This window comes from Miscanthus floridulus, chromosome 1, assembly GCF_019320115.1.
Source record: "Miscanthus floridulus cultivar M001 chromosome 1, ASM1932011v1, whole genome shotgun sequence".
Classification (NCBI taxonomy): domain Eukaryota; kingdom Viridiplantae; phylum Streptophyta; class Magnoliopsida; order Poales; family Poaceae; genus Miscanthus; species Miscanthus floridulus.
Genome location: NC_089580.1, coordinates 198321275 through 198344360, shown reverse-complemented (window position 1 = coordinate 198344360; position 23086 = coordinate 198321275). Strand labels below are relative to the sequence as shown.

The window sequence follows — 23086 nt, the reverse complement described above, 5'->3', positions numbered from 1 at the left end:
CAATCCGTTTATCGATTTGAACTCTAACAGCATGACGTCGGCTTCCAGTTTGCTCATTGGACAATGCCTATACAATGGTGTTTTGCCATCTTGTCTCATTTTCTCTAGCTTTCTCAGCTGTCTTTCACTAAGACATTCGGTCTCTACATTACGTAGCAGCTGAGAAATACTATCGTTATCCTCGGTGTCGTTAGCTAGCGTGTTCCTAAACATATTATTAACTGTGGCCATAGGTTCCGTGTTGACACCGGGTTCCTCGTCAGCATCGTGGATGGCTACGTCAGGCATGTCCATATCATCACCGTTTTCCTGCAGAACATTCACACCAACCTTGCCATGCATAGTCCATATCGTATAGTTTGGCATGAACCCCCTGGTAATCAAGTACGATCATATAGACTCAATTTGACGAAAGTTCCTTTGATTCTTGCAATCTTTACATGGGCAGAAGACGGGGTTCCCATTCCCAGCATGGGCTTTGACATCGATGATAAAACTGGCTGACGCCATGCATGTACCGCTTATCCGTTCAGGACAGATGCATCCACTCTCGATCCATCTCTGCACAAAAAAATACTGAGACAGTAATTACAAAGAATTAATAAGAAATCGAGCTTCATGAACAACAATTGTAGCTCGAAAGTACCATTTTTGGAAAACATTATTGTACACTAATTATTAGAAAATTGAAATTGGTAGCCCCTGCCTTGTAAATTAAAAATAGTAGTAAAAACAATTATTGCACAATATTGAAGAACAACTATTCTACTCTACTTCTAAGAGCTAATTATAGCATCACATACTAACAATGATGATCTTGATCACCATGGAATAATTAGCTAGGAATTTAAATGTGTTTATAGACACCAACTGTTTGGATGATGGATTCACCATAATTTGAGCCTTGCACAAATATCCAATTGGAAAAATGCTCTCTAGAATGAAGAAAGAACTATAATGAGAATCAAGCAATGTAGCCATCAAAACAAAGCAAATTAAGCAACAAAATCAAAGAAGTAGATGCTTGTTACTAACCTTAAAGCAAAAAGATCAAGCCATTCTTCAAAATCCAAGCGCTAGCTTCATGGTGAAGAGCAGCCACAACAATGGAGGGAAGGGTCCAAACACGCGCCTCTATTCTCGGGATGGAAGAGGAGGAAGAAGAGGACGGATGCAGCCTTTTTGTGCTGTAGGCTTATCACCGTCGGTTCTTGGCTAGAACCGACAGTGATAGAGTCAAATCACTGTCGGTTTGTGGCTTGAACCGGCAGTGATAAGTGGCCGCAAAAACACTGCCGGTCATAAACCGGCAGTGATGTGGTGCTTCACTGTCGGTTTTAGTCCAGCCCTAATCATTTTCTTATTTTCAAACTCATAACCAGCAGTGAAGATACCTTACCGGTTCTCATAAATCTGACAGTGATGATGATGACAGTAATGTCTAAATCTGACGTAGTGCCGGCCAGGCGCATATTGGTGCACAGCTCGTACGTAGTACCCACGCACCGGAATATAATCACATCAGGCCAGGGCCGGGCATCACCCGACACGACCTGTGTCCTCTCAGAATGATGCAAGTTTCAAAGAGATTCCCCTTGCTTTGGTTGGTACTCTACGCGTCCTAGCTGTCTGTGCATTGTATGCACTGGTAAAAAGAAGGGCTGGCCCGTGCATAGATTCGGAGATTTCACTCACTCCCATCCATCAGACCATCACCGATGGGCGATGGTTCTTGGACTCCGAATCATCACGTAACTACCGTTCCTTTCCTCCCACCCTTTTTCCTCTCAGGTCTCAAGTTTCAAACTTCCAATCTCCAACACGTACAAAGACCGTGGCTTTTTTTAGATCACATGCTGACATGCATGATTTCCTCCTACCTTTTTTTAGGGTATTTCTTCCTGCCTTTTGATTGAAGACCTCGAAAGTCGAAACTCAGTACCTTAGATCACACGATCGATGGCACTAAATCATGACGGGAATCATTGCACAAACTCACAAATAACGAGGGTGGCTGAGAAAGACCATCACAGGTGCGCGAAAACGATCCGACCACTTGTCAAATTGTCATACGAGTTTTGAGCAAAATAAGGAAGCTAATCTCTACGACAAGCTGCCGATGATGATGCTGTTGGACGACTAGGGTAATGGTGGTGTACTGGGTGACTGTTGCATGGCCGCAAGCAAGCTGCTGGGCTGCTGGCCCGCACCGTGCACCTGCTGATGCTGCTGTTGACCTGACGAGGATTTTTTGCTACCCATGCTGGGCAGTGGCCGGGGCCGGGCCCTACTGCGCTCTGCCTCTGACGACTCTGACGGCCTTTGCTCGATTTTGTCCGTTCCCGTGTTCAAAAGCTGCGGTCTTTCCACGTTTAGGAGCTGACCCCAGCCCGTGCACAGAAAAGCCGCCTTTTCGCATGGCTCCCAATAGTTTTTACCATGCGATGCCGATGCGCCGTGCCATGCCCATGCAACTTTGAGTTTGAGTTTGAGCATTGCAGGGAGTCAGGATCATGCTCATGCCTGTGGTGGTAAATTTGCCAGGTGGTGCAGGCAGGAACAGAAGCAGCAGCAGGCTTTGTGTATTGGCATCAGATGCCTGCCTGCAGTGCAATCCGCTCTCAAGTTGCACTGTATACATGGTACGTGGTGTGTGTGTGTGTACGCAAAGTGTACCCTCCTTGCAAGTTGTTACTCCATTCTATCGGGATGAAAAAAAATGAGATGAACTTTGGTAGTCGAACCTGTACAGTATACGTCAGTGATTGCAGACGGCCGACGGGCATTGTGTACAGTGAACTGGTAAATTTGTACTGTAGTAGTAGTACTATAATACTCTAACCAGGTACACCAGTTCGTGGTAAAAACAGCAGCATGGAGCATGGGTCATGATACGCTACGATGCACTGCACACGTTTGCCGGAGAAAAAGAAAAGGAAAAAAGCACCATGGGATGGCCCATGGTGAAAACCGGAAAGAGATGGAAACGGAACCTTTTCCGCCGCAGATTCGGCCCCTGACGCTCGGCCTCAACTCAAAAAAACCCGCCAAAACGCAACCCTCCCGCCAAAACTTGGCGCCAAACGGCGCCGCCGCCAGCCGGGGCATGGGCATGTGCGGCGCCGGAAGGTTGGTCAAACACCCGCTCATTCCTCGTGTACCATCCCAATGATGGCGGGCACCGCCGACGCGTGGGCCACTCTCCGGGCCCACGGTGACGACGGGTGCGGTGGGGTACGGCTCCCCGTATCTGTAGCCCTGTCCGCGAGCGCCACTTGCGTACCCCGCCTGGACGGAGTGCGGTGGCCGGGCCAACGCGGAGGGTGGGATACTGGGAGGGCTCCGCGCTCCGGCGCCGGACGCGGACGGAGCCCGAGGCGCTCGAGAAGCTAAAAGAAAGGAGGCGCTGCTGCTGCAGGCCTGACAGTGCCAGCACCCCCCCGTCCTCGTTCCACGGGTGCCTGATGCCTGTACTGTTGTATCTCTTGGGCATCCGAGGAGAGGAGGGACAGCCCAGCAGCGTCTGCGTCGCGGCCAACTGTACGTACACGAGCTCTGTTGACTGTTGCACTGCTCCTCCTTGGAAAATACTCCTACAGTACTCCTACGTGTTCCGTGCTCGTATACAGTCGTGTAGTAGTGCTCGTGCGCTCTCATCCAAATTCCTGTGGACGACATCTCTTGGTCGGCAGCGATGAACTGAACTGGTCGATGTTCCTGTGTGATGGTGCCGAGCGACCTGCCTACAGTTTCATGAGTCGGCAAGCTGTGCAACGAGAGCAGCTGGAGTTTGTGTCATCATGTGGTGAGTGCACGCGCCGCGAGGCTCTTGTGCTAGTGGACCGATCGCCTCGGAGTGCGCGGAGTCCAGGGGCGCGCCGCGCCGGGCCACCACCGTGAGTCCGTGTCTTCGTGACCCACCCAGCCGGGCCACCACCGCCGCCGCGCCTCCGACCAATCACCGGCCCATCCCCTGCAGAGGCCGGGGGGCGGCCCAATAGCCGCGCACATTCTTCGGGATTGGGATTCCGGACGTGGTCACCGCGGAGAGGAGTAGGTCGATCGCGGGCACCGAGGAACTCGAGCTGACTGAAACTTGCCGGTGGAACCGAATCGCTCTGCCTGTGCCCTGTGGTGCCGCAGCAAGCAGACAAGCGCTGCCGCGGCGTCGGCAAGCAGCGGCCGATGGTTGGCTGCTCGCGCTCGCCGGCCCGCCCTGCAGGCCGCACAGCCGGTATGGCTGCGACGACGGACGGGCGAAACGCCACGGCGTCTTGGAACTCTCTGACCGAATTTTTTATTTTTCAGCCTTTTTTAAAAAATTATTCATAAATAGACTCAGAGTGGTTTGATTTTTGTTTATAGACCTAGATTTCGGCGCCAAAAGCTATGGCGCCGAGGAAACACGTCTCGGCGCCATAGCCAATGGCGCCGAGGTCTTGGCGAGGCGTCGGACGTGGCGGTGACCTGGCGTAGATCTTGGCGTCGAGCTGTTACCCTGTAGATCTTAGCGTTTAAAATGAAAACAAGTATAATTGTTCTGAAGAATATGTAACAACGTCATTGCTGTTTAGCTGGTTAGGATGCGCGTGACTTAGCTCAAAGGCCTGGGTTTAAACCCAGCGCTGAATCTTTTTTTCTGCTACATTTTTATAAGCATTTTTCGGCAACTTTGATGTTGGACAGATTTCCTACAAATACAACCTGCTCAAATCCAGAGGGCCTAGGAGGATGCATTGCACCATGGAGTGCTCCTATGTTCAAGCAGCATGTTCGTTTCGGTTGGATTGGCTTATAAGTCATGACTAAAAGTACTGCTGGCTAGTTTGGTATAAGAAAAAATATTATTTAAGTCATAGATTATAAGTCAGATACGAACAATCCAGCCGAAACGAACATGGTAAATAGACCTGGGAGAACTCCCTCAAGGTGAAGTCTTTGAAGCAAACGGGTAGCAGTCCGTAAAAACAAAGCCCCACGATGGCATGAGCACTTGCAATGCTGGTGCTTGAACTTCCATGGACGGGTGACAGTTGCATCTGTCAAGAATTTCCAGCTGGTGGCTACAGCCGACCCAAGCCATCCTGATAGCGTCGGTGATGAGGAAACTGTTCTCCTGCAGTTCGGTAAGGTTGATAATGATATCTTCACCATGGATTATCGCCAGCCGCTCTCGGCATTTCAGGCGTTCGCCATCTGCCTTAGCAGCTTTGGGACAAAGCTAGTTTTGCCTTTACTTAGGTCCTGTTTGGTTTCTATAAGTTAGGTGATTTATTAAGTTAGGTGATTGAAAACCAGTGATTTATAAGTCATGTCTGTTTGTTTGTAGATGACTTATAAGCTCATTAAAAATGTGGGCCCCACACGAAAAAGGGTGACTTATAAGTTTTAAGCAGGGGCGAACTAACTTAAAACTTACAAGTAGGGGTGACTTATAAGTTGATGGTGTTTAACAAAATAAATTACTTTTTCACTTTTTAACTTATAAGTAGGTGACTTATTTGAAACAAACCAGGGCCTTATCTCTGCCCCGTTTTCCGGCCGGGCTGGCTGGCCGGCTGGCTGGCTGTACGCGTCTCCGTAGTCCGCAGTCCGTATTAGCCGCCGCGTACAGCCACGGATCGTGTACCTGGATCCGGCTGTCTTCGTTGAATCGCGCGATAATACCAAGTTCGTACCACTACATACTCATCTCCGCAGCTGCCGCTGCGGCGCCGGATACAAGACAAGTCCTCTGTCTCGAGGCTAGGAGCTACCAGTCAGATCTCAGACGCCGCGCCGGGAACGCATCGCTTGCCCGTCGCAAACGACGACCCCGTCTCCGCGTCGGCGTTCTCGAAGTAAATTTTTATAAGCATTTCGACAACTGAGATATAGTGTGTTTCTCAAAATAATTTAGCATTTAAGTTAAGTCACACGCGTCCTAACCAGCTGAACCACAATGACGTTGTTACATGTTCCTCGAAATAATTATACTTGTTTAATTTCAAACGTCAAGATTTATAGGGAAACGGTTCGGTGCTAAGATCTATGACGTCGAGGCCTTATCCACGTCAGCGTCAGGTCACCGCCACTTTCGACGCCTCGCCAAGACCTCAACACCATTAGCCATGGTGTCGAGACGTGTATCTTTGACGCCAAAAGTCATGACGTCAAGATCAGAGTCGATAAATAAAAATCAAACCACCAAACATGTATTTGTGAATATTTTTCAAAAAAACTAAAAAAATAAAAAATTCGGACCCTCCCACGTGCCGGGGCCTGGCTAATGCTATGAGGTCCCGCCTGCAGTGCATCCTTATCCTCCGAAGGGGAATGGATTCATCCGGCATCCGGCGCCTGGGCCTCCGGGTGCCGCTGCCGCTGCGAATGCGAATCCGTGGGGTGTTTGACTAAAATTCATAGGGGTGAGGGTGTCGTATGAGGTGTTCGAATATTAATAAAAAAAATAAATTATAGAATCCGTCAGCACTCCACGATACGAATTTATTAAGCTCAATTAATTTGACATTAACACGTATTTACTGTAGCACCACGTTGTCAAATTGTGGACTAGGCTCAAAAAATTCGTCTCGTAAATTAGTCGCAATATGTGCAATTAATTTCATAATTAATATATATTTAATACTCCATGCATATGTCATAATATTTGATGAGACATCGACTAGAGTTTAGAGTTTAGGAGGAGAAACCAAACACGTTGGGACTGACTGAAAGTCTGAAATGACGGAACTGACTAAAAGTCTAGGACTTTCAGTGTTCAGCAGGCCGTAAACAATCATGGATTATTTACTGCTAGCTAATTTAATATGAGAAAAAAATATTATTCTAAACTTATAAACCACCATCCTATACGAGCGAACGAAGAGGCCGGGCATAGTTCGAGGAATCGAGGTACCGGTACAGACAACCGGAACTGAAACGCACTCGGGCACGAGAATCTTATTAGAAAAAAAATGTGCTACTGCGTTCTACTGCCTCCGTCCTATAAACAAAGGCAATATAAGATGTTTTTTAGGATATATTTGTACTATGAAACAAAATGACTTAAATACAGTACCTGTCGAAAAGACTAGCGAAACAGTGTTAAATAGCGCTCCACAATACTCATACATCGTGCTAGGATGTCTTTCTTCGTGCTTTATGGGACGGAGGGACTAGGGAATAGTACTTGATGGAGTACCATTTGGGGCAGTGAAGAATGATTGTGGTAACGTGTCAAAGTGTGTCCTTGCAACGAATTTTCCATGCACGCCGTGATATGTACTGTAAGCGGCACTCTGTCTCTAGCCTGAATTTTACAAACTTGGCGAAATGGCCCGTGCTATCTAAAAGTGTAGGCCGCGCGTGCTGTGGATTGGCGAACGTAAATGGGCTTTAACTGCAGAGCAATGTTTTGGGCTCAACATATTTTGCTAAGCTTGGGCTTCTAGCTGGGCTTTTGACCAACGTCAACTCCAAAACCAATGGATATTCTCCAAAAAAAAAACGCACGGATGCGCCCGCCCAACCTATAGTCGGCTCCGCCGGCCCGCCAACGGCCGAACACGCTCTCGGCTGCCTCCGCCGCTCTCCGCACGGCCCAAAACCCCAACGCTGCCTCTCCGCTGGCTCCCCACTATGTTCCTCGCCGATCGCCGTGGGCCGTGCCGCCGCAACGATGGTGATGCTATCGGGCATCGGGGCCAGGAAGCCGCCTCCCTTCCTCTCGTCGTCCTCCTCATTCTCCTCCTCCTCGTACTCCAAGCGCTCCCGCGCCATCCGGCGCCTCCCGTCACTGCCAGGCCGCCTGTCGCGTCGCCGGCGCCGCACCCCGCCGGTAGGAGGAGGTGGAGGAAAGCGCCCGCCCGGCTGTGGATGAGGATGGATCTGTGGGGCCGGTGCGAGGTGTTCATGAGCGACAGGGCCTTCGTCGCGGAACGCTCCGGGGTGCACGCGCGCGACCTCCGCGTCGTCGGGCCCCTTCTCTCCCGCTGCCCCAGCATCCTCGGTGAGCTGATGCTCTCAGATTTTGGCGACAGCAGTGAATTGCTAACTACTGAAGTCCTCGTACAGTGTCTCGTACTAGCATGTCGTGAAGTGTTTTTTTTTCATAGAAGTAATTTATAATGCCGTGAATCATATCTGCTACGGTGAGATTAACCTTAGACTTTGCTTGTTTTGCAGCTCGAGAGAAGGCCATGGTGATCAATCTAGAGTTCATAAGAGCTATTGTAACCGCTGATGAAGTCCTGCTGCTGGAACCTCTTGCTCAGGAGGTTATTCCTTTCATCGATAAATTGAGGCGGCATTTTCCATTGAAGAGCGTGGATGTTGATGTTGGTGCCACACAAGTGGGTAATGTGGATGGCAAGCATGCTAAAACTGGTGCAGAGTGTGGGCTCCCCTTTGAGTTTCAGGTGCTGGAGCTCGCCCTAGAAGCTGTGTGCTTGTCATTTCATTCCATCCTAGCTGATCTTAATAGGCATGTCATTTTTGTGCTGGATGAGATGACTAAGAATGTGAGCACTAGGAATCTCGAGCATGTTCGAAGCCTCAAAAGAAATCTAACCTCTCTGCTCGCTAGTGTGCACAAGGTATTGTTAGTTATACATATTTGGTCACTTTATGTTTCTTAAATCTTAAGTCTTACTCAGTTTAATGCTTATTGTTTGCCAATGAATGTCCGAGCAGTATTGTTTGCTTGACTATCACTGTGCATGTAACTACAGAACTATATTGTGAATTTCTGAATAATAATAACATCCACGCATGGGTACCTGTTGCAGATTAGCTCTAGGAATTGCATTTGTAGACTGTGTTGATGTTATAAACATCATTTATTCATGGCTGAAGGACTATCCTCTTAATGAAACACGTGTCCAGTTGCACGTTCGTGAAAAAAAAAATTGCTGAAGGAAGTACATAAGCTATGGTTGAATCTTTGAAGCACAGAAAATAAAAACAACAGACCATCTGTCCTTATATATATATCACATACTAGGCTTTCCCATCCTCCGCAAAGCTTCACAATCTGTGTTATAACGCTAAAACTTTGGTGATAATTCGTATGATATCTGAAGCCACTTCCTTTTTCATTATATGTGATATCATTGTCTGAATATTTTTCAGGTCAGAGATGAAGTAGAGCATCTTTTGGATCATAATGAAAATATGGCACAACTACACCTATCAAGGAAGCAAATAAAAAGTCCGCAGGATGAAGCTCTACTGGTTTCTTCTGCTTTAAATTGCAATTTTCCTTCAAAAACAAACCTGGATATACGAAATTCTGTTATTAACCAAGCCACGGGCATTGCCATGGGACAACGATGTAGGAGACCTAGAGATGTTACTTGAATCTTATTTCATGCAGCTGGATGGAATTCGCAACAGAATTATGATGGTTTGTTCTTCTCTCCCAAACCTGTATTGGATACACCATACTCACCCCCGGCATTCTTTGATACTACAAATATGACAGTTCCTATCCTCATGTGGATAACTATTTTCTGGCATATTTAATAGGTCCGAGGATATATTGTTGACACAGAAGACTACATCAACATCCAACTTGACAACCAACGCAATGGACTTATTCAGCTCCATCTCATACTGATTATTGTATCCTTTGGCATATCCATCAACACGTTGATAGCTGCATCGTTTGCCATCAACATGCCTCAAAATGGGGACTATAAGAAGTTTGTAGGTGCCTTTTGGCCATTTGTAGGGGGCACATCATCTTTCTGCTTGTTGGTCATCGTTGTTTTGTTGGGATATGCATGGAGGAACAGGCTACTCGGCAGTTGAGGTCAGCGTTAGATAAATCTACAAAGGTTGTCTTCGCAATGCCTCATGACTTGAAGGAAACTGGCCTGGTATAGTATGGCTATACCCTAGTTGAGTAGGGGAAAGTCCCGCCTGGTCCATCCGTATATCATTGCTTTCCAGTCAAACTTTTTTTCGAAAGATCTCCAGTCAAACTTTTAGAGTTTGCATTTGGCATTCATAATGCAATACATGACATGTATGTATACCAACACTATCTACCATTGTTACAACATTTTCTCAATTCAAATTTACTATTTCTATCTATTCGAGAGATGCAACAATTTTTCTGTCATTTACACACTAGAACTCAATGTCTGATTCTTTAGAATGATGACATGAAAACATTTGATCATTAGCAGTATTTTGCTTTCTGCTTTTAGGATTACAACATTTTCTCTCTTTTCTCTTCTTTTTGCCTGATTCTGTTCTTCGTTTAGGTAACAAACATGTATCCATGTCTGGTTGTCTCTACATGGATATTCTATTGGCCTATTGCAATATCAGATTATCATAACATTGACTGCAGTTGCCAACAAAGACAAGGAAAATAAATTTCCTTTCTCTTACATTATTTTGACTTTATGAGGGGATGCTTCGTGTGATAATACTAAGAGTGGCTTAAAATCTCTGAAAACAATCAGAAAGAAGCAAACCCCAAGATATTGTGGCCACAAGTTAGAAACTGAGCCCAAGCTGCAGGCCTAGTGCCGCGTGGATTAGAAACAGAGTCATGATGCCACTGCCGAGCAGACCATGTGTAGTCCTAAGCCCTGGGTTTCCCTGCCATTACAAAAACCAAGTCACTCAGCCTATATCTAAATGTGAATCACCAGGCTTTGGAGGACTACAAATTGAATGACCAAAGCAAAATATTGAACTGGTGTGTGTGATGATTTGATATATCTTTCCAGGTTACCTCGAACAACTTTGGCAGGATAGACTGAATGGTAAGGAGTGCAAGGCCGATGACTCCAGTCACGGCATGAGGGCTGCAAACCCATTGCCAAAAGTTTGTAAGGCGATCCAACCTTTGTACATAGAAGAACAGTATGTATTCTGAGAGCAGAACCTTTCAAAGATGGGTTTGTCTGAGGTAAGAAGAGCTGTGATCCCACCGGTCGCACCCAGGGCGAAGAAAAAGAATGGCCTTGGCCTTCTCTTCCTGTATGCAAGTTACATGGCCGAAATTAAGAGTGCTGCTCTCTATGATGGAAGACAAAGTGCATAGTTACTGGTCTTGGGATTACAAGGTCGTCTGATAGTTTGATCCTGAAGCCCAGGTATGTCCCGTAGCCTCCCATTGCGAAGAGCACCACAGCCTGACAGAGAAGTACTGAAGGTTAAACATTGATTCATTGAACCAGACAGAATTTGATCCGAATATCGAATCCGGCACTGTGAGGTTTCAGTAACACGGTTGCTCTGGCTGCAGCAACAGAACTTAATCTTTCACACTGCTGATAAAAACATTGCAGCATTGGATGGATCTGTACTGGTGTCCTACTGGTTTGGGAACTTGAAGAAGGTGAGCTGTTCAGTACTGCACGAGCCATGTTCAGCTGCAGCTGTGGGTGGCGAGAAACGTACCATGTTGCCGGGGTGGCCCCAGTGCACGAGCCAACCGGGGAGATCCCACGTCTTCACGAGCTCCACGAACGGCGCGAACACGGCCGTCACCGGCTCAGCTGCTCACACGTCAAACGAGACCGCCGGAGCCGGCAGAAAGAAGAGCCAAGACATCAGTAACGACAACGACGGCCACCCGGAACACAAGCAGTGACAAGGCCGTACCTCCCGGCAGCAGCGCGGCGAGCAGCAGAGGGTAGGGCGCCAGCGAGTAGAGCCGCGTCCCAGCCGGCTGCCTCCGCTCGCCGTCGCTTCTTGCCGTAAGCCCCGGCTTCTGCTGGATGCTCGCTTGCAGTTGTGCACGTGGGGCTGGCAATGGCCGGCGGCTGGAGCTAGAAAGATGGGGTGGCAGGACCGCGCGCGGCCGGAGCAGCAGCGAGCTCGCCATCGTCGCCACCATCCTTCTTGCCACTCTACCTACTGCAGAGTGGAGAGGAGGGGAAAGGGGATGTGGGGAGCGTGGCGTGGAGACAGCCGGGCCAAGTGAAGTGAGGTGGGCACACGCGCGTGCTGTGACTGAGTCGAGTGCGAAGGGTCCGAGAGAGCTTGCAAGGACAGTGAACTTCACAAGGGACCTGCTCACCTGCACCAGGGCGGGAGGACACGCAGCGCACGCCTCCGCCCCAGCTGCTCGATAAGCTTCCATCGGCTGATCTCCAGTCTGGGCGCATTGACCTCATAAGTCATATCGCAAGGACACAACCTACTTTATCGGGGAAGCAATTAAAACTAGGCCCTGCTCTGAATACATGAATTTCACAAGAACCAACCCAACAAAAATAAGTTTCACCAAGACAACCAATTTCAAGGGCTAATTCTGCTAGCTGGGTACAAATGGCCCCTTTATCTCCAGAGCTGTTAAAACTACCATCAACTCAAGATGTTAGGTGTTCAATCACCTCCAAAATCATTTTGCGCTAACTAGGAAAACATGGAAAAAAAAAATATAGCAGAGTGAAGCTTCTGCTCTAATACAAACCTCTGTATTTTCAATCCTCGGTGTGGAGTTGGCTCTAATGGAAACATTCCACAAAACAAGTCCAACTCCCTGACAATACTCCTTTGCCCAGGACTCTTACCAAAAAAGGCTAAAATGGAGGGTTGTTCTAGGTATCGCTCCAAAGCTTATGTTCTTGGAGACAGTATCAGTATGTAACGCTTGTACTGTTTTACAGAAGGTGACTTAACTCATCTCAAGGCTTGAGCGATATGGCCACACTTATTCTTGAAGGCGCACTTACCACCTTTGGATCATACTCAGCTGAAAGAGTCACAAGGGACTTTGGCCTCCACTCATGCTGACAGAGAAGACCGACCTTCCCGGAGTTGCTGAATTGCGTCTTTAGCAATGTTGAAGGATCAAGGGCATGGGAGCTCCCAATTGTGAAATAGTTCTCCTTGGTTTTGAACTTGTGTGTTACCTCAGCTGCCACTGTAGCTCCATTGGTTGGATTGAACAAATGAATGTAAGATGCCTTCAAAGTCTCCCTTTTATCAGCCCTATTTATTAGTAAAAATGTGGAAAGATTAGTCAGTACACAGATAAAAGAGAGATCACTAAGAAAATATCATTCATTTGTTAAACTTGCAAAAAAACGGTTAGGACAACAAAACGAAAAAAGCATGCTACGATAGACCAAAGGTTTAACTGCTTACAACATCACGCTCAATGCATAAATTTACATGCATGCCTAAACAAAAAGCATAAACTTGCGGAGCTTACAGTAGTAAGGAAGCAGAGAAATCAGACTTGTTGTATCCAATCCCTGAGTTGTACTTAGTAACAGCAGCTGAAGTACTGTCAAACCCAACCTCAGCACCAATGGTAAGTTCACTTGTGCCGACAGTTGCAGCCAGCTCAACCAAAGGTGTTGATGTCAAACCAATTGTCGAATTCAATGAAAAACGGTTGTGGGCATATTGCAGATCAAGCTGCCAGAAAAGAAAAGAAAAGAAATAAGTACTAGCAAAAAAAAAAGTATTTCAGTGAAATTTGGTGGGTTAAATTTAGATCATAAGCCATCGATGTAATTGATAAACATAGAATAAAAGGGCGTACCCAGCGCAGAGAGCTCCCGCTCTGTGCGGGGTCTGGGGAAGGGTGTCAGTGACAAGCCTTACTCTCGCTTGTGCAATGCAAGGAGACCGCGACTCGAACCCGGGACCTTCCGGTCACAGGCGGTAAGACTCTACCGCTTGCACCAGGCCCGCCCTTCTAATTGATAAACACAGAATGCAAGTAAAATACAGCTCAGTTAAGACCTCCTGCACATATTGCACCGCTCATTTTCTGTATTCAAGTAAGCTAATGTTTCCTCCTTAACTTCCAAAAATACTAACCTTTCCAGACTTGTGATCTGGAACCTTGAAGGCGAATGAGGTCTTCAGACCAGTTAGCGCTTCATCAACAGTGACTGTGGTTGACACCTGCAACCAAGAGGACTCCAGTAAGAACACAAATACAGGATGTCCAATATTAGTATGAGGACCGTAACTAAAACAAAAGCGAATATGAAGCAGAAAAATATTATAGATGGACAAGTGCAGCTAATAAAAATAATATAGCAATCCTCGTCTGTCTAAAACTCACATTCCAAAATCCACATGTTCTTTAGGTCGGCAAAACATAGCCTAAAAATGGAAGGAGGCCTTATTAAATACATAGGAACTTTCAGATGCTTACCATTAGTTACACTCAACGCTATATCTACCCACGGAATTTATGAGCCATGTACGTTCGCTATTTACTATAATCAATGCATGTATCCCCAGGATATAAGGTAAGTAACGTAATTTTTTTTTATGCCACGATATATTTACGTCTCATGCAGGATACTTAATTATAGCAGTGCCACAATTAGAAGCCCTGAATCCCTGATCCAGAAAACAAATAACCAATCCGACCAGGCTCGAAAAAAAAAAATCGAATGCAGAAAAGCAGAATTTACAAGAACCTTACTTTAGAATCACTATCAATTATGACATCAACAGTGGTTCTACCACTTTTATGCTGTGTCCGTATAGCACCAATGAAGTCTTCATTGATCTTCACACCAGTGGCTGTAAGATTCTATGACAAAAGGCACAGGTTATCAGAAAAATAAATTCAAAGGGTTCCTGGAAGGAGCTAAAACAACAGGTGTGAGCTGTCTTACAAAACCAGAGCTGCTAGACGTCGACAAAGAAAACTTCTGGTCAAAGTTGTAGTCCTTGTACAGGAGATCTATAAGTACAGGAAGTATTAATACATAAAGTTTACTAGCACAGAAATCTGCCCATAAAATGTATATGTACTTGTCGTACCACATACCACAACAGATAAAGTACTTCGCAACTATTCCCAATAAATATGAAATAACGTCCATTCTATATTATGTTCAGTTATAGATAGAACTCTCACAGGATTGAATTTATGTTTATCTGTCTGTGTCTTTGTTGTTGTTGTTGTCCGTGTCTTATCCACCAAAGAATAAAGCGACAAAGTAACCGACAGTTTCTCTATGAATCTACACAATAAATCAAGAGAATAACTGGAAAAGAACTGAGTATTAGGCATCTAGTGATGATTATATAGATAGATTCTCTACTATCCAGCAGAGTTATTCAGTGCATTCTTATACCCAACCAGAACACAAATTATCAAGCCCACACTAGACATCGTTTGGTAAGTGCATTGAATGGCATGAGGCACGGCGGTTGAAAACTAAGGCCTGTAAATACTGTTGAGAAGAAGGTGCTTGCCTTTTGCTCTCTTTCCAATGTTGACGAATGGGATTGGGCCTTTGCTCATCCTTCCCAAATGTAACAATCCTCAGGTGACCAATCTGTCAGAAAAAAACCAAGTGCACGTTAATACCATAACCAACTAACATAGTCAGAAGCGGCATAGTGAACTGTCTAGAGACTGAACCAATGATCCAGCACGATTCTTCAAAGCTAGCATCACCGACACTACCAGTTGATTTTTGCTCGGAACAACCAGCAATTTTCAGTTCGAACAACATCTATCATTACTAGAGGCGTACAAAGGTAGAGTGGGTTCATCTGAATTAGAAGCACCAAAATTTCCAGAAAACACACTGCACCCGCACCTAAATCTGGTGGTAACAAGTGCTACGGCGCCAACCAGGGACGGACCCAATACAGGACATGGGTGTACGCATGTGATCGAGGCTAGTAGGCATGATATGTATACACTTGTACTTAGATCAGATCCGAACATATACAGATAGCCAAGCAGCTTAAACTAGGGTTCGGGTGCTCAGCTTTGCACAGCGGGAAGGGAGGAGAAGGGAGCGGGCATACCTGGTGTGGTGGGCGGTCGTCGCCGGCAAAGCGCCCGACGAAGACCTGGGCGGGCAGCTGGGCGTAGGGCGGCGGCGGTCGCCCTAGTCGCCGCACGCGAGGTGAACGGAGGAAGAAAAGCAAACAGGTTACAGCCAGGTGTGAACGTTGGAGAGCGATTCTTCGGGGGCTGTTGACAGCTAGCTTCTGCGCGCACGCTACTTGGGCCGATTTCTCTTTCTCTTGCAAAGTGCCCGCAGGTTTACTACGGCCCATGAAACTGATTGATTCGTTGACTCCATTCTTTGTCCGTTTCCTTTATGAGTCCGTGACAGTTGGTTCTTCTTTGTTTTTTCTTGCTCCTAACCGTTTTCGACTTTTCGTTATTAGGAGCACTCTTGTCATCAATATAATCGTCTTTGTTTTTCCTATATATCATCGAGTTTTTTCTCTTTTTTGTCACTAGTCTAGGAGTAAAGTTTGTTATTAGTTGTGTTCTTAATCATTTTTATAATATTTTTATTTTACATAAATATGCCATGAGCACTCTTTGTAGCATTTTTTTATTATGATGTTGGAAGCTTTTCCCCATTTTTGTCAGCCTAGGAGTAAAAATTTGTTATTAGTTCAATCATTTTTATAGTATTTTTGTTTTACGTAAATATGCCATGAGCACTTTTTGTAGCATTTTTATTATGATGTTGGAACATCTTTCTTGTGATATTGGAATGAATTTTCTCGTGATACTAGAATCAATTTCTCATAAACATAGGACATTTTCTTACGAAGCTGTGATATTTTACTAGTGAACCTAGAAATTTTCTTCACGAAGGTGCGACATGTTTTTATTTTAAGTAGGAAACATTTTGTTTTTATAAGCTAGCACATTTTCCCGTGAAGGTAGAGCATTTTCTAGTTTTGTTTTTATATCTTATTTTAATGTAGAAATAAAAGTGCATATAGGCATAAGTGGGTTTTGGTGTACTGGATTACACCATGGTTAAGGGACTATCATATTTTGATGAGATTATGTGCAGGTGTTTAGCCCAAAGATGATTAATGTATTTGAGCCAATTGCGAGGATCCTCCTATTAATTATATTAAATCAAATTGTCATCCATTTAGCACACTCGATTTAACATAATTAACCAAACCATCCTAGAGTCGCACCATTTGTGCTATCTAGTATCCACTTTGCGCAGATTTGTTCATGATCCATTGCATATAGAGACATCAAATAGCTCACATAAGTTCTTACTTAGCAAAAGTATTAAAGCTACAACAACATTTGTTCAACACAACTTATAGTTCAATTCTCAAGTACCACAGTGTAAGTCTACATTAAACGATAAGTTTTACAATCATGCATGGCCTATGCCACACCATGAGCTACGCCTTCAAGTAGGCAACCGCTTACCTGATTCTCATGCGATGAAGATTACTTAGACATGAAAAGGTTGGCTAGGAAGCTTCTCCAAGGCGATGCTATACAATATGGGATGTATGCCCGGGGTCCGTGATGAGCAGTGCCTACGCCAGGTGCCTACGCCAGGTCCGTGATGGTCCTTGAAACTGCAGATGGGATCGACGGCCGCCGTCGGTTGTGGCATCGGAGATTGAATCGCAACGGCAACACAAGTGCAAACTTGAAATATTTTTTTGAGTATATAAATTCCACAATCCGACTTCAGATCTTTGTTTGGTCTCACCGTAGTCCTGACGGGTTTAAGCTAGTCCCAATTGCCTAGTACTGTATGTAGTTTGCTACATTGTTGATTGTTCCAACGTCATTTTGTTTTCATTAATGATATATTACGGGTCCGTCCATTACTTCAGTTCGGACGCTGCTTATCCTCATCCGCGTACTCCGCCCGTGTCGCCCACCCACTCTGCACAGCGCCCCCCGCTCGCGGCTTGCGGGGCGGACTCGGCCGGCACTGCTCGCCCAGCCTCGCGCTTGGCGTCGCGACCACGCTCCATCCGCCTGCCACAGCCACTGCCGAGTCCGTGTCACCGACGAGCTCTGCATCGACGACCTCCGCATACTCTGTAGCATCAAGCTCCGTGCCACTGTCGAGCTACACGACGACGAGCTCCATTCGTCCAAGTAATAAGGTGACATTGCGCTAAAAACGTATGTTGCAAGCGTATGTTTCTAGTGTTTCAGTTGTTTCAGAGGTATGTTGCAAGTGTTTCATACGAATGTTGCAAAAGTAGATCGAGATGTTGCATATGTTGCAATGGTTGTACACTTATGTTGCAAATGTCTGTTCCCAATATTTTATCTATTTTTTCAAACTAATGTTGCAAGTGTGTTTATCTGGATGTTGCATATGTTTCACACATATATTGCAATTGTTTTATGTGGACGTTGCGTATGTGTTTCAATGATTTTCAAGTGTTCTCACGTGGTTTTTTTTAAGTGTTTCAGACACATGTTTCAAATGTTTCATCTGTCTTCAGACGTATGTTGTAAGTGTTGTATATGGATGTTTCAAAAGTAGATCGGGTGTTACATCTCCCTCCTCGCCTTCTGCTGCCTCGCCTTGTGCCTCCTCTTCGCCTTCTGCTGCCTTGCATCATTCTCATACTAGGGAGGGGGCGCGTCCGGGGATGGTGGCGTGGACGCGAGCGCACGCTCCCCTTCCATTACGCGGGGATGCTTTGCTGGGATGCTCCCGTTGGAGGGCCTTTGACTGGAGCTAAGCTACAGTTTGGTTGCTAGGACTGGGAGCTGCGTTCAGACGGTCTACTGGCGCCGAATGTCCTGGCGCTAGTGCCTCCGGTTTATTTTAGAAAACTTGATAGGTCTTGTGCTAATAGTAATATTTATGAAATATGTTTACAACTGTTAACACAAACATTACGAGATAATTTGGGAATAAATATCCAAACAGACGGTTTGTCGTAGTATTCAGATGTTCTTGCTTATCTGAAAATGTGTGTAGTGTGTAAAGATTTTTGCGCTAACCTTGCTCGGCTTTCATCCTCTGGCGACCATTTACCTGAAGGTAAAAGGTGAAGATCTACTAGTAATAGAGATGGAAGAGGGTTTATCTACCCATCCATAAATATGACATAATTTTGTGGGCTACTACCCGCTTGTGTTTCTAACTAGTACTCCCTCCATTCTAAATTCAAGATGTTTTGGCTTTTCTAAATACACTGTATATTTAGAAAAACAAAACGTCTTATCATTTGAAATGCAGTAACTTCAAATTCCGGGCATGCAATGGGAATGCATGCAAGCTGGGTTGGAACTCGAGATTTCTGCAAAATGTACCCACAATGACAGAGATGCTCATTGCTTATTACCCTGAAAGTGAAGGACATTGATCATCAGAAGAGAAGAAGCATGGGAATTTCTTTAGTTAATGGCATCTTCAGTAGGTTCAGATATGATTGTTTATTACCCTGAAAGACATTGATCATCAGAAGGAAAGAAGCATTGAAATTTCTTTAGTTATTATAATGGTATGTTCAGTAGGTTCAGATATGGGAAGAACTAATGCATGCAGCATGCCATTTTGGCCAAAAGCCCAAAACTGTAGCTTCAAGTGTATTTAATAAAAACTGTTTTTTCCTGGATCAGAACGTAAGACGGTATTACTGCTTCATCAAAGAATATATAACAATACAGAAAGAGTTCCTTATTCTAAAACACTTTCCGCAATGACACTGCAGTACTGCAGTGGTCTACACAAAGCGAACAACGGGCACGGTTACTATCTCAGACTGAGCTGTAACTGCTCTTCAATTGAAACTCTGAAAGGCCACCAGCGCGCTAAATCCCAGCACCCCTTATTCAGATATTCACCACTACTTGTGTATCTGAATTGTTTTCTGGCTGTTCCGCAGGGTATGCAGCCAAACTGCAAAAGGCTTCAGTGTCTAGTACAAGTGTACAACAGCAAATGTTACAAGAACAAAAACTGCTTGTGGCCTTGTGGGTTTGTAAAGCCCAAAGTTAAACTTTCAAAAGATCATGCCACAGCTCAGCTTGTGATGCATAATAACTTCCAGTAGCAAATTTTGCTTCTTATCTCAACGATATAAATTATCTCTTCTAATCGCCATCAATTATAATAGGAAATCTAAAACACAAGGATGCATAAATATGACATCTTCTGGTTATAGGACCTTAGATTATATTAACAAAAAAAAATGACTACATCATGTATAATTTAAAGTAAGTTTTAGATAGACCATGACACCATGTTCATCATCAAAACTGTATCTGCCTGTCATATCCGACAAAACAAATACATATCTAAGGAGATAAAAGTTAATCTACATAGCTGTACAAGAAGAATGAATGACTTTGGTACACCAGGGTCGCGATCAGGTATTTCAAGTCATGAAAGATGTTGTAATGAACAAAGGTGTGTATTGATCTTCAGGATTGATACAGATTCCAATCCAGGTCAGGTTGTGAAAAAACTTCATAATCCATGGGACCATCTACAAAGCTATTCACTGTCTGCATCCCTTCTAACAAAGATGGCTGGAAGCGATCACTTCTAGAAGGAAGCAACTTATAGAACACTAACATCCCAAGAGTACATATAGCCTGTAGCTTCATTGAGTCACCCTGAACAGCAAAGAAGAGCAGCATTGCAGCAAGGAAGAAGATCACACAGAATTGCATGATGCACAGCACTCTGTCCATCAGCTTCCCGTCATTGCCGGCAGGAAACCCTCTAACTCTGTAAACAAACAAGAAGTTGTACTTGTCCACGAGATAACGGTAGCCAAAGTATGTTGCGCCCACAGGAACCACAAGCGGAGCAAACAGGGAGTAGATCATTGTGAGGGCAAATATAGTAATGTCAAAAGCATAGTACTGTGCAAAGTCAAATTTCTGCTTTGGCATATGGAAGCTCCTGTTTAGTGGGTACAAGGAAAGATCATGCCCTTCAATACTATCCAAAAGGCCACTGTCTTCTCTCTCGGGCATTAGAGGTGCTGTCAAATTATTAGTTTCTTCACCATTCTGCATGGGTAGGTAGTCCTCATTCTCTTCAGGGACCAACTGGACCATATCATTCTTCCTAAATTTCTTCATTATATGCTTTATCCAAGGGATTGGTGCCAACAGATCAAAAGATATTCCCAGAAAGGTACATGTGATCAGGAACGCCAGGGAAGAAAGTGATGATCTTGACAAAAAGGATGGGCTCAAATAGCGTTCAATCTGCTTGCAGTCTGGACCATCCAAGTAGCACCGCCCCATGCTAAGTATCCAACTTTCAAGTGATGATTCCACCAGAGCACGCAATAGGATGAGATTGACAAGGAAGAAGCAAACCATCTTCAGCAATGCAGCCCTCTGCTCCCCTGACACCGTTAGATGGCACTCAAACTTGGAGAAGTACGACAACACCGATGGGATGATGATATACATGCTCACAAAGATGAGAACATTGGGAAGAAACTGAAAGATTATGGTCCAGAACCAGCTTGAACCTTCAAGCCAGACAAGCCATGATTTGGCATGATCCATAGCCTCCACATTGATGATCCGTGCCGCGTTTTGCATCCCGCTGATGATTGCCAAGGGTGAACTGAAGAACAAGAGCATCAAAATTAGGCAGGTGTTGACTGCAATCCTCCTCAGCCGCGAAGATATCTTGCTAAGACCTAGATGATTCCAGTAGATATCTGATGCAGGTGGTGCTCTCTCCACTTTCCATCGACTTCTCTCGAGCTGGAGCTCCATCACTGGGAAAAACCTGCCAATTGGGGTCTTCTTCCTCTCCATTTTGAAATCCCTTACAGCCTTGTTTGCGGTGTAGACATCCTTAAACACCACAAAGGCTACACCAGCGCCAGGGGCGCGCCCTTCCTTATAATCAGATAGCCTGCTTGCGAGCACAAGTTTCTTAGTCTGCAACTTCCTCAATCTCTCTTCGTCAGTGAACCCTAGCCTCTCCCCTGCCATTGCCCACAGCTCTTTGCATCTTCGCACAAACCAATGCTCCTCTGACTGAACTGCTTCGCCGTCGTCATGCACAATGTCATCAAATAGGTCACGGGCGCCCAACCTTGCCTCCAGCCAAGAGATCTTGTTGCGGACCTTCCCCAATTGCTCGACAAGATACTCCAGCGTGAAGAGATCAAATGGCACGATGACACGGTAAACCTTGCCAGGGTACTTGTGGTCGAAGTAGTCCTTGAGCGGGGTCTGGTCCGCGGCCAGCGCCTTGGGGATGCCCTGGATCATTATGGTGAAGACGGCGACGGAGCTGGAGTTGGGGTCGCTGGGGTTGCCGTTGCCGTCGCGGAAGCGCGTGATGCGTAGCGCGTCCTCCATGCGAGAGATGCCGAGGTGGGCGATGGCGACGACGGCGGCGGTGAGGAGGAGGTGGAACCAGAGGAGCGGGGACGACTTGGGGATGTGCGAGATGGTCGTGGCGGCGAACTGATCGACGACGGTGGCGTCCCCCGCGAGGAGGTTGAGCGGGAGCGCCCCGGCGACGGCGGCGGCGGCGACGGCTGCGAGGATGAGGAAGGAGGCGCGCTCGAAGAGGAGGAACTGGGCGGCGTCGGCGCCGCAGTGGAGCGCGATCTGCGCCGCGGTGGCGTGGTAGACGGCGAGGAGCTTGGCGGCGAGCGCGGAGGGCCCCGGGATGCGGCGGTGGTCGAAGCGGAGCTTGACGAGGAGGAACAGGAGGACGCAGGAGGCGGCCCCCACGGCGGAGATGTTGATGAGGTACTGGATGCTGCCGTACCACGCCTCCGGGTCCCCGCCGCCGCCGGCGTCCGGCGGCTGCGCGGCCGGGCCCATCGAGGGCGACGCGGGGAGGGGGGAGGCGAACCCTAGATTCCGGGGGAGCAGGAGCCCGGCCGCGAAATATTCCGTTCGCCGATGAGGTGCCTTGCCGCGGATCGTGGTCCTGGTCGCGTGGGTCTCGTGGGGCGCGCGGCACGGGCAACCGATCGGGGATTCGGGGGTGCGGCTGCCTAGATCAGGGGAGGGGGACCGTGAACGAGCCGTGTCGCCATGCGCTGCCCGTAGAGGTGCGTGACGCTGAAGGTGGGGACGCGGAGGTGGAGAAGAAGTATTTTTTCGAGCATCTGCGGTACCGTATTGAGAAAATTCCTTGAATGCCATCAAAATCTATATCAATCCCTTATATGCCATTAAAAAATATAAGTTTCCTTCATTGTCATTAGTTTAAATTTTGCATCCCCTGTGTGCCATTGCTGTTGCATGCACGTTAGATGACTGTTAAGTGACACTGAAAAGACAAATTTGCCCTCTAGATGCGATGAAGTAATTTTGCCTACTTCCCTTTGCTGCTGGTGGTCGCGGACGGGGCGGCCGCGTCGCACTCAAGCTCGAGCTCGAGCTCGAGCTCGT

At 46.4% G+C, this 23086-nt stretch overlaps 2 protein-coding genes and 2 pseudogenes across 2 annotated transcripts; 1 reads left to right on the top strand and 3 right to left on the bottom strand.

The window, feature by feature from the left end:
• Positions 1-7660: 7660 nt before the first annotated feature.
• LOC136449751 (putative magnesium transporter MRS2-H) lies at positions 7661-10015 on the top strand (annotated as a pseudogene).
• A 102-nt stretch (positions 10016-10117) lies between these two features.
• On the bottom strand, positions 10118-12142 carry LOC136449760 (uncharacterized; annotated as a pseudogene).
• A 24-nt stretch (positions 12143-12166) lies between these two features.
• On the bottom strand, positions 12167-15902 carry LOC136449764 (mitochondrial outer membrane protein porin 6-like). Its single transcript, XM_066449945.1, has 7 exons — positions 15745-15902; positions 15181-15263; positions 14595-14662; positions 14399-14509; positions 13780-13866; positions 13163-13371; positions 12167-12939 (listed from the first exon to the last, which is right to left on the bottom strand). The coding sequence occupies exons 2-7, from the start codon at positions 15227-15229 to the stop codon at positions 12633-12635; spliced, it is 831 nt and encodes a 276-aa protein (XP_066306042.1). The 5' UTR covers positions 15230-15263; positions 15745-15902; the 3' UTR covers positions 12167-12632.
• A 3967-nt stretch (positions 15903-19869) lies between these two features.
• LOC136508569 (CSC1-like protein At4g35870) lies at positions 19870-22783 on the bottom strand. Its single transcript, XM_066503283.1, has one exon. The coding sequence runs from the start codon at positions 22508-22510 to the stop codon at positions 20120-20122; it is 2391 nt and encodes a 796-aa protein (XP_066359380.1). The 5' UTR covers positions 22511-22783; the 3' UTR covers positions 19870-20119.
• Positions 22784-23086: the final 303 nt, after the last annotated feature.

What these genes read in the sequence shown, in the direction of transcription:
- LOC136508569 (XM_066503283.1), bottom strand. Translation starts at nt 22,510, where the DNA reads ATGGGCCCGGCCGCGCAGCCGCCGGACGCCGGCGGCGGCGGGGACCCG.
- LOC136449764 (XM_066449945.1), bottom strand. Translation starts at nt 15,229, where the DNA reads ATGAGCAAAGGCCCAATCCCATTCGTCAACATTGGAAAGAGAGCAAAA. An exon ending in CGTCTAGCAGCTCTGGTTTT is followed by an intron (nt 14,510 to 14,594) that starts GTAAGACAGCTC and finishes CTTTTGTCATAG; the next exon opens with AATCTTACAGCCACTGGTGT. An exon ending in CAGATCACAAGTCTGGAAAG is followed by an intron (nt 13,372 to 13,779) that starts GTTAGTATTTTT and finishes CTTTTCTGGCAG; the next exon opens with CTTGATCTGCAATATGCCCA.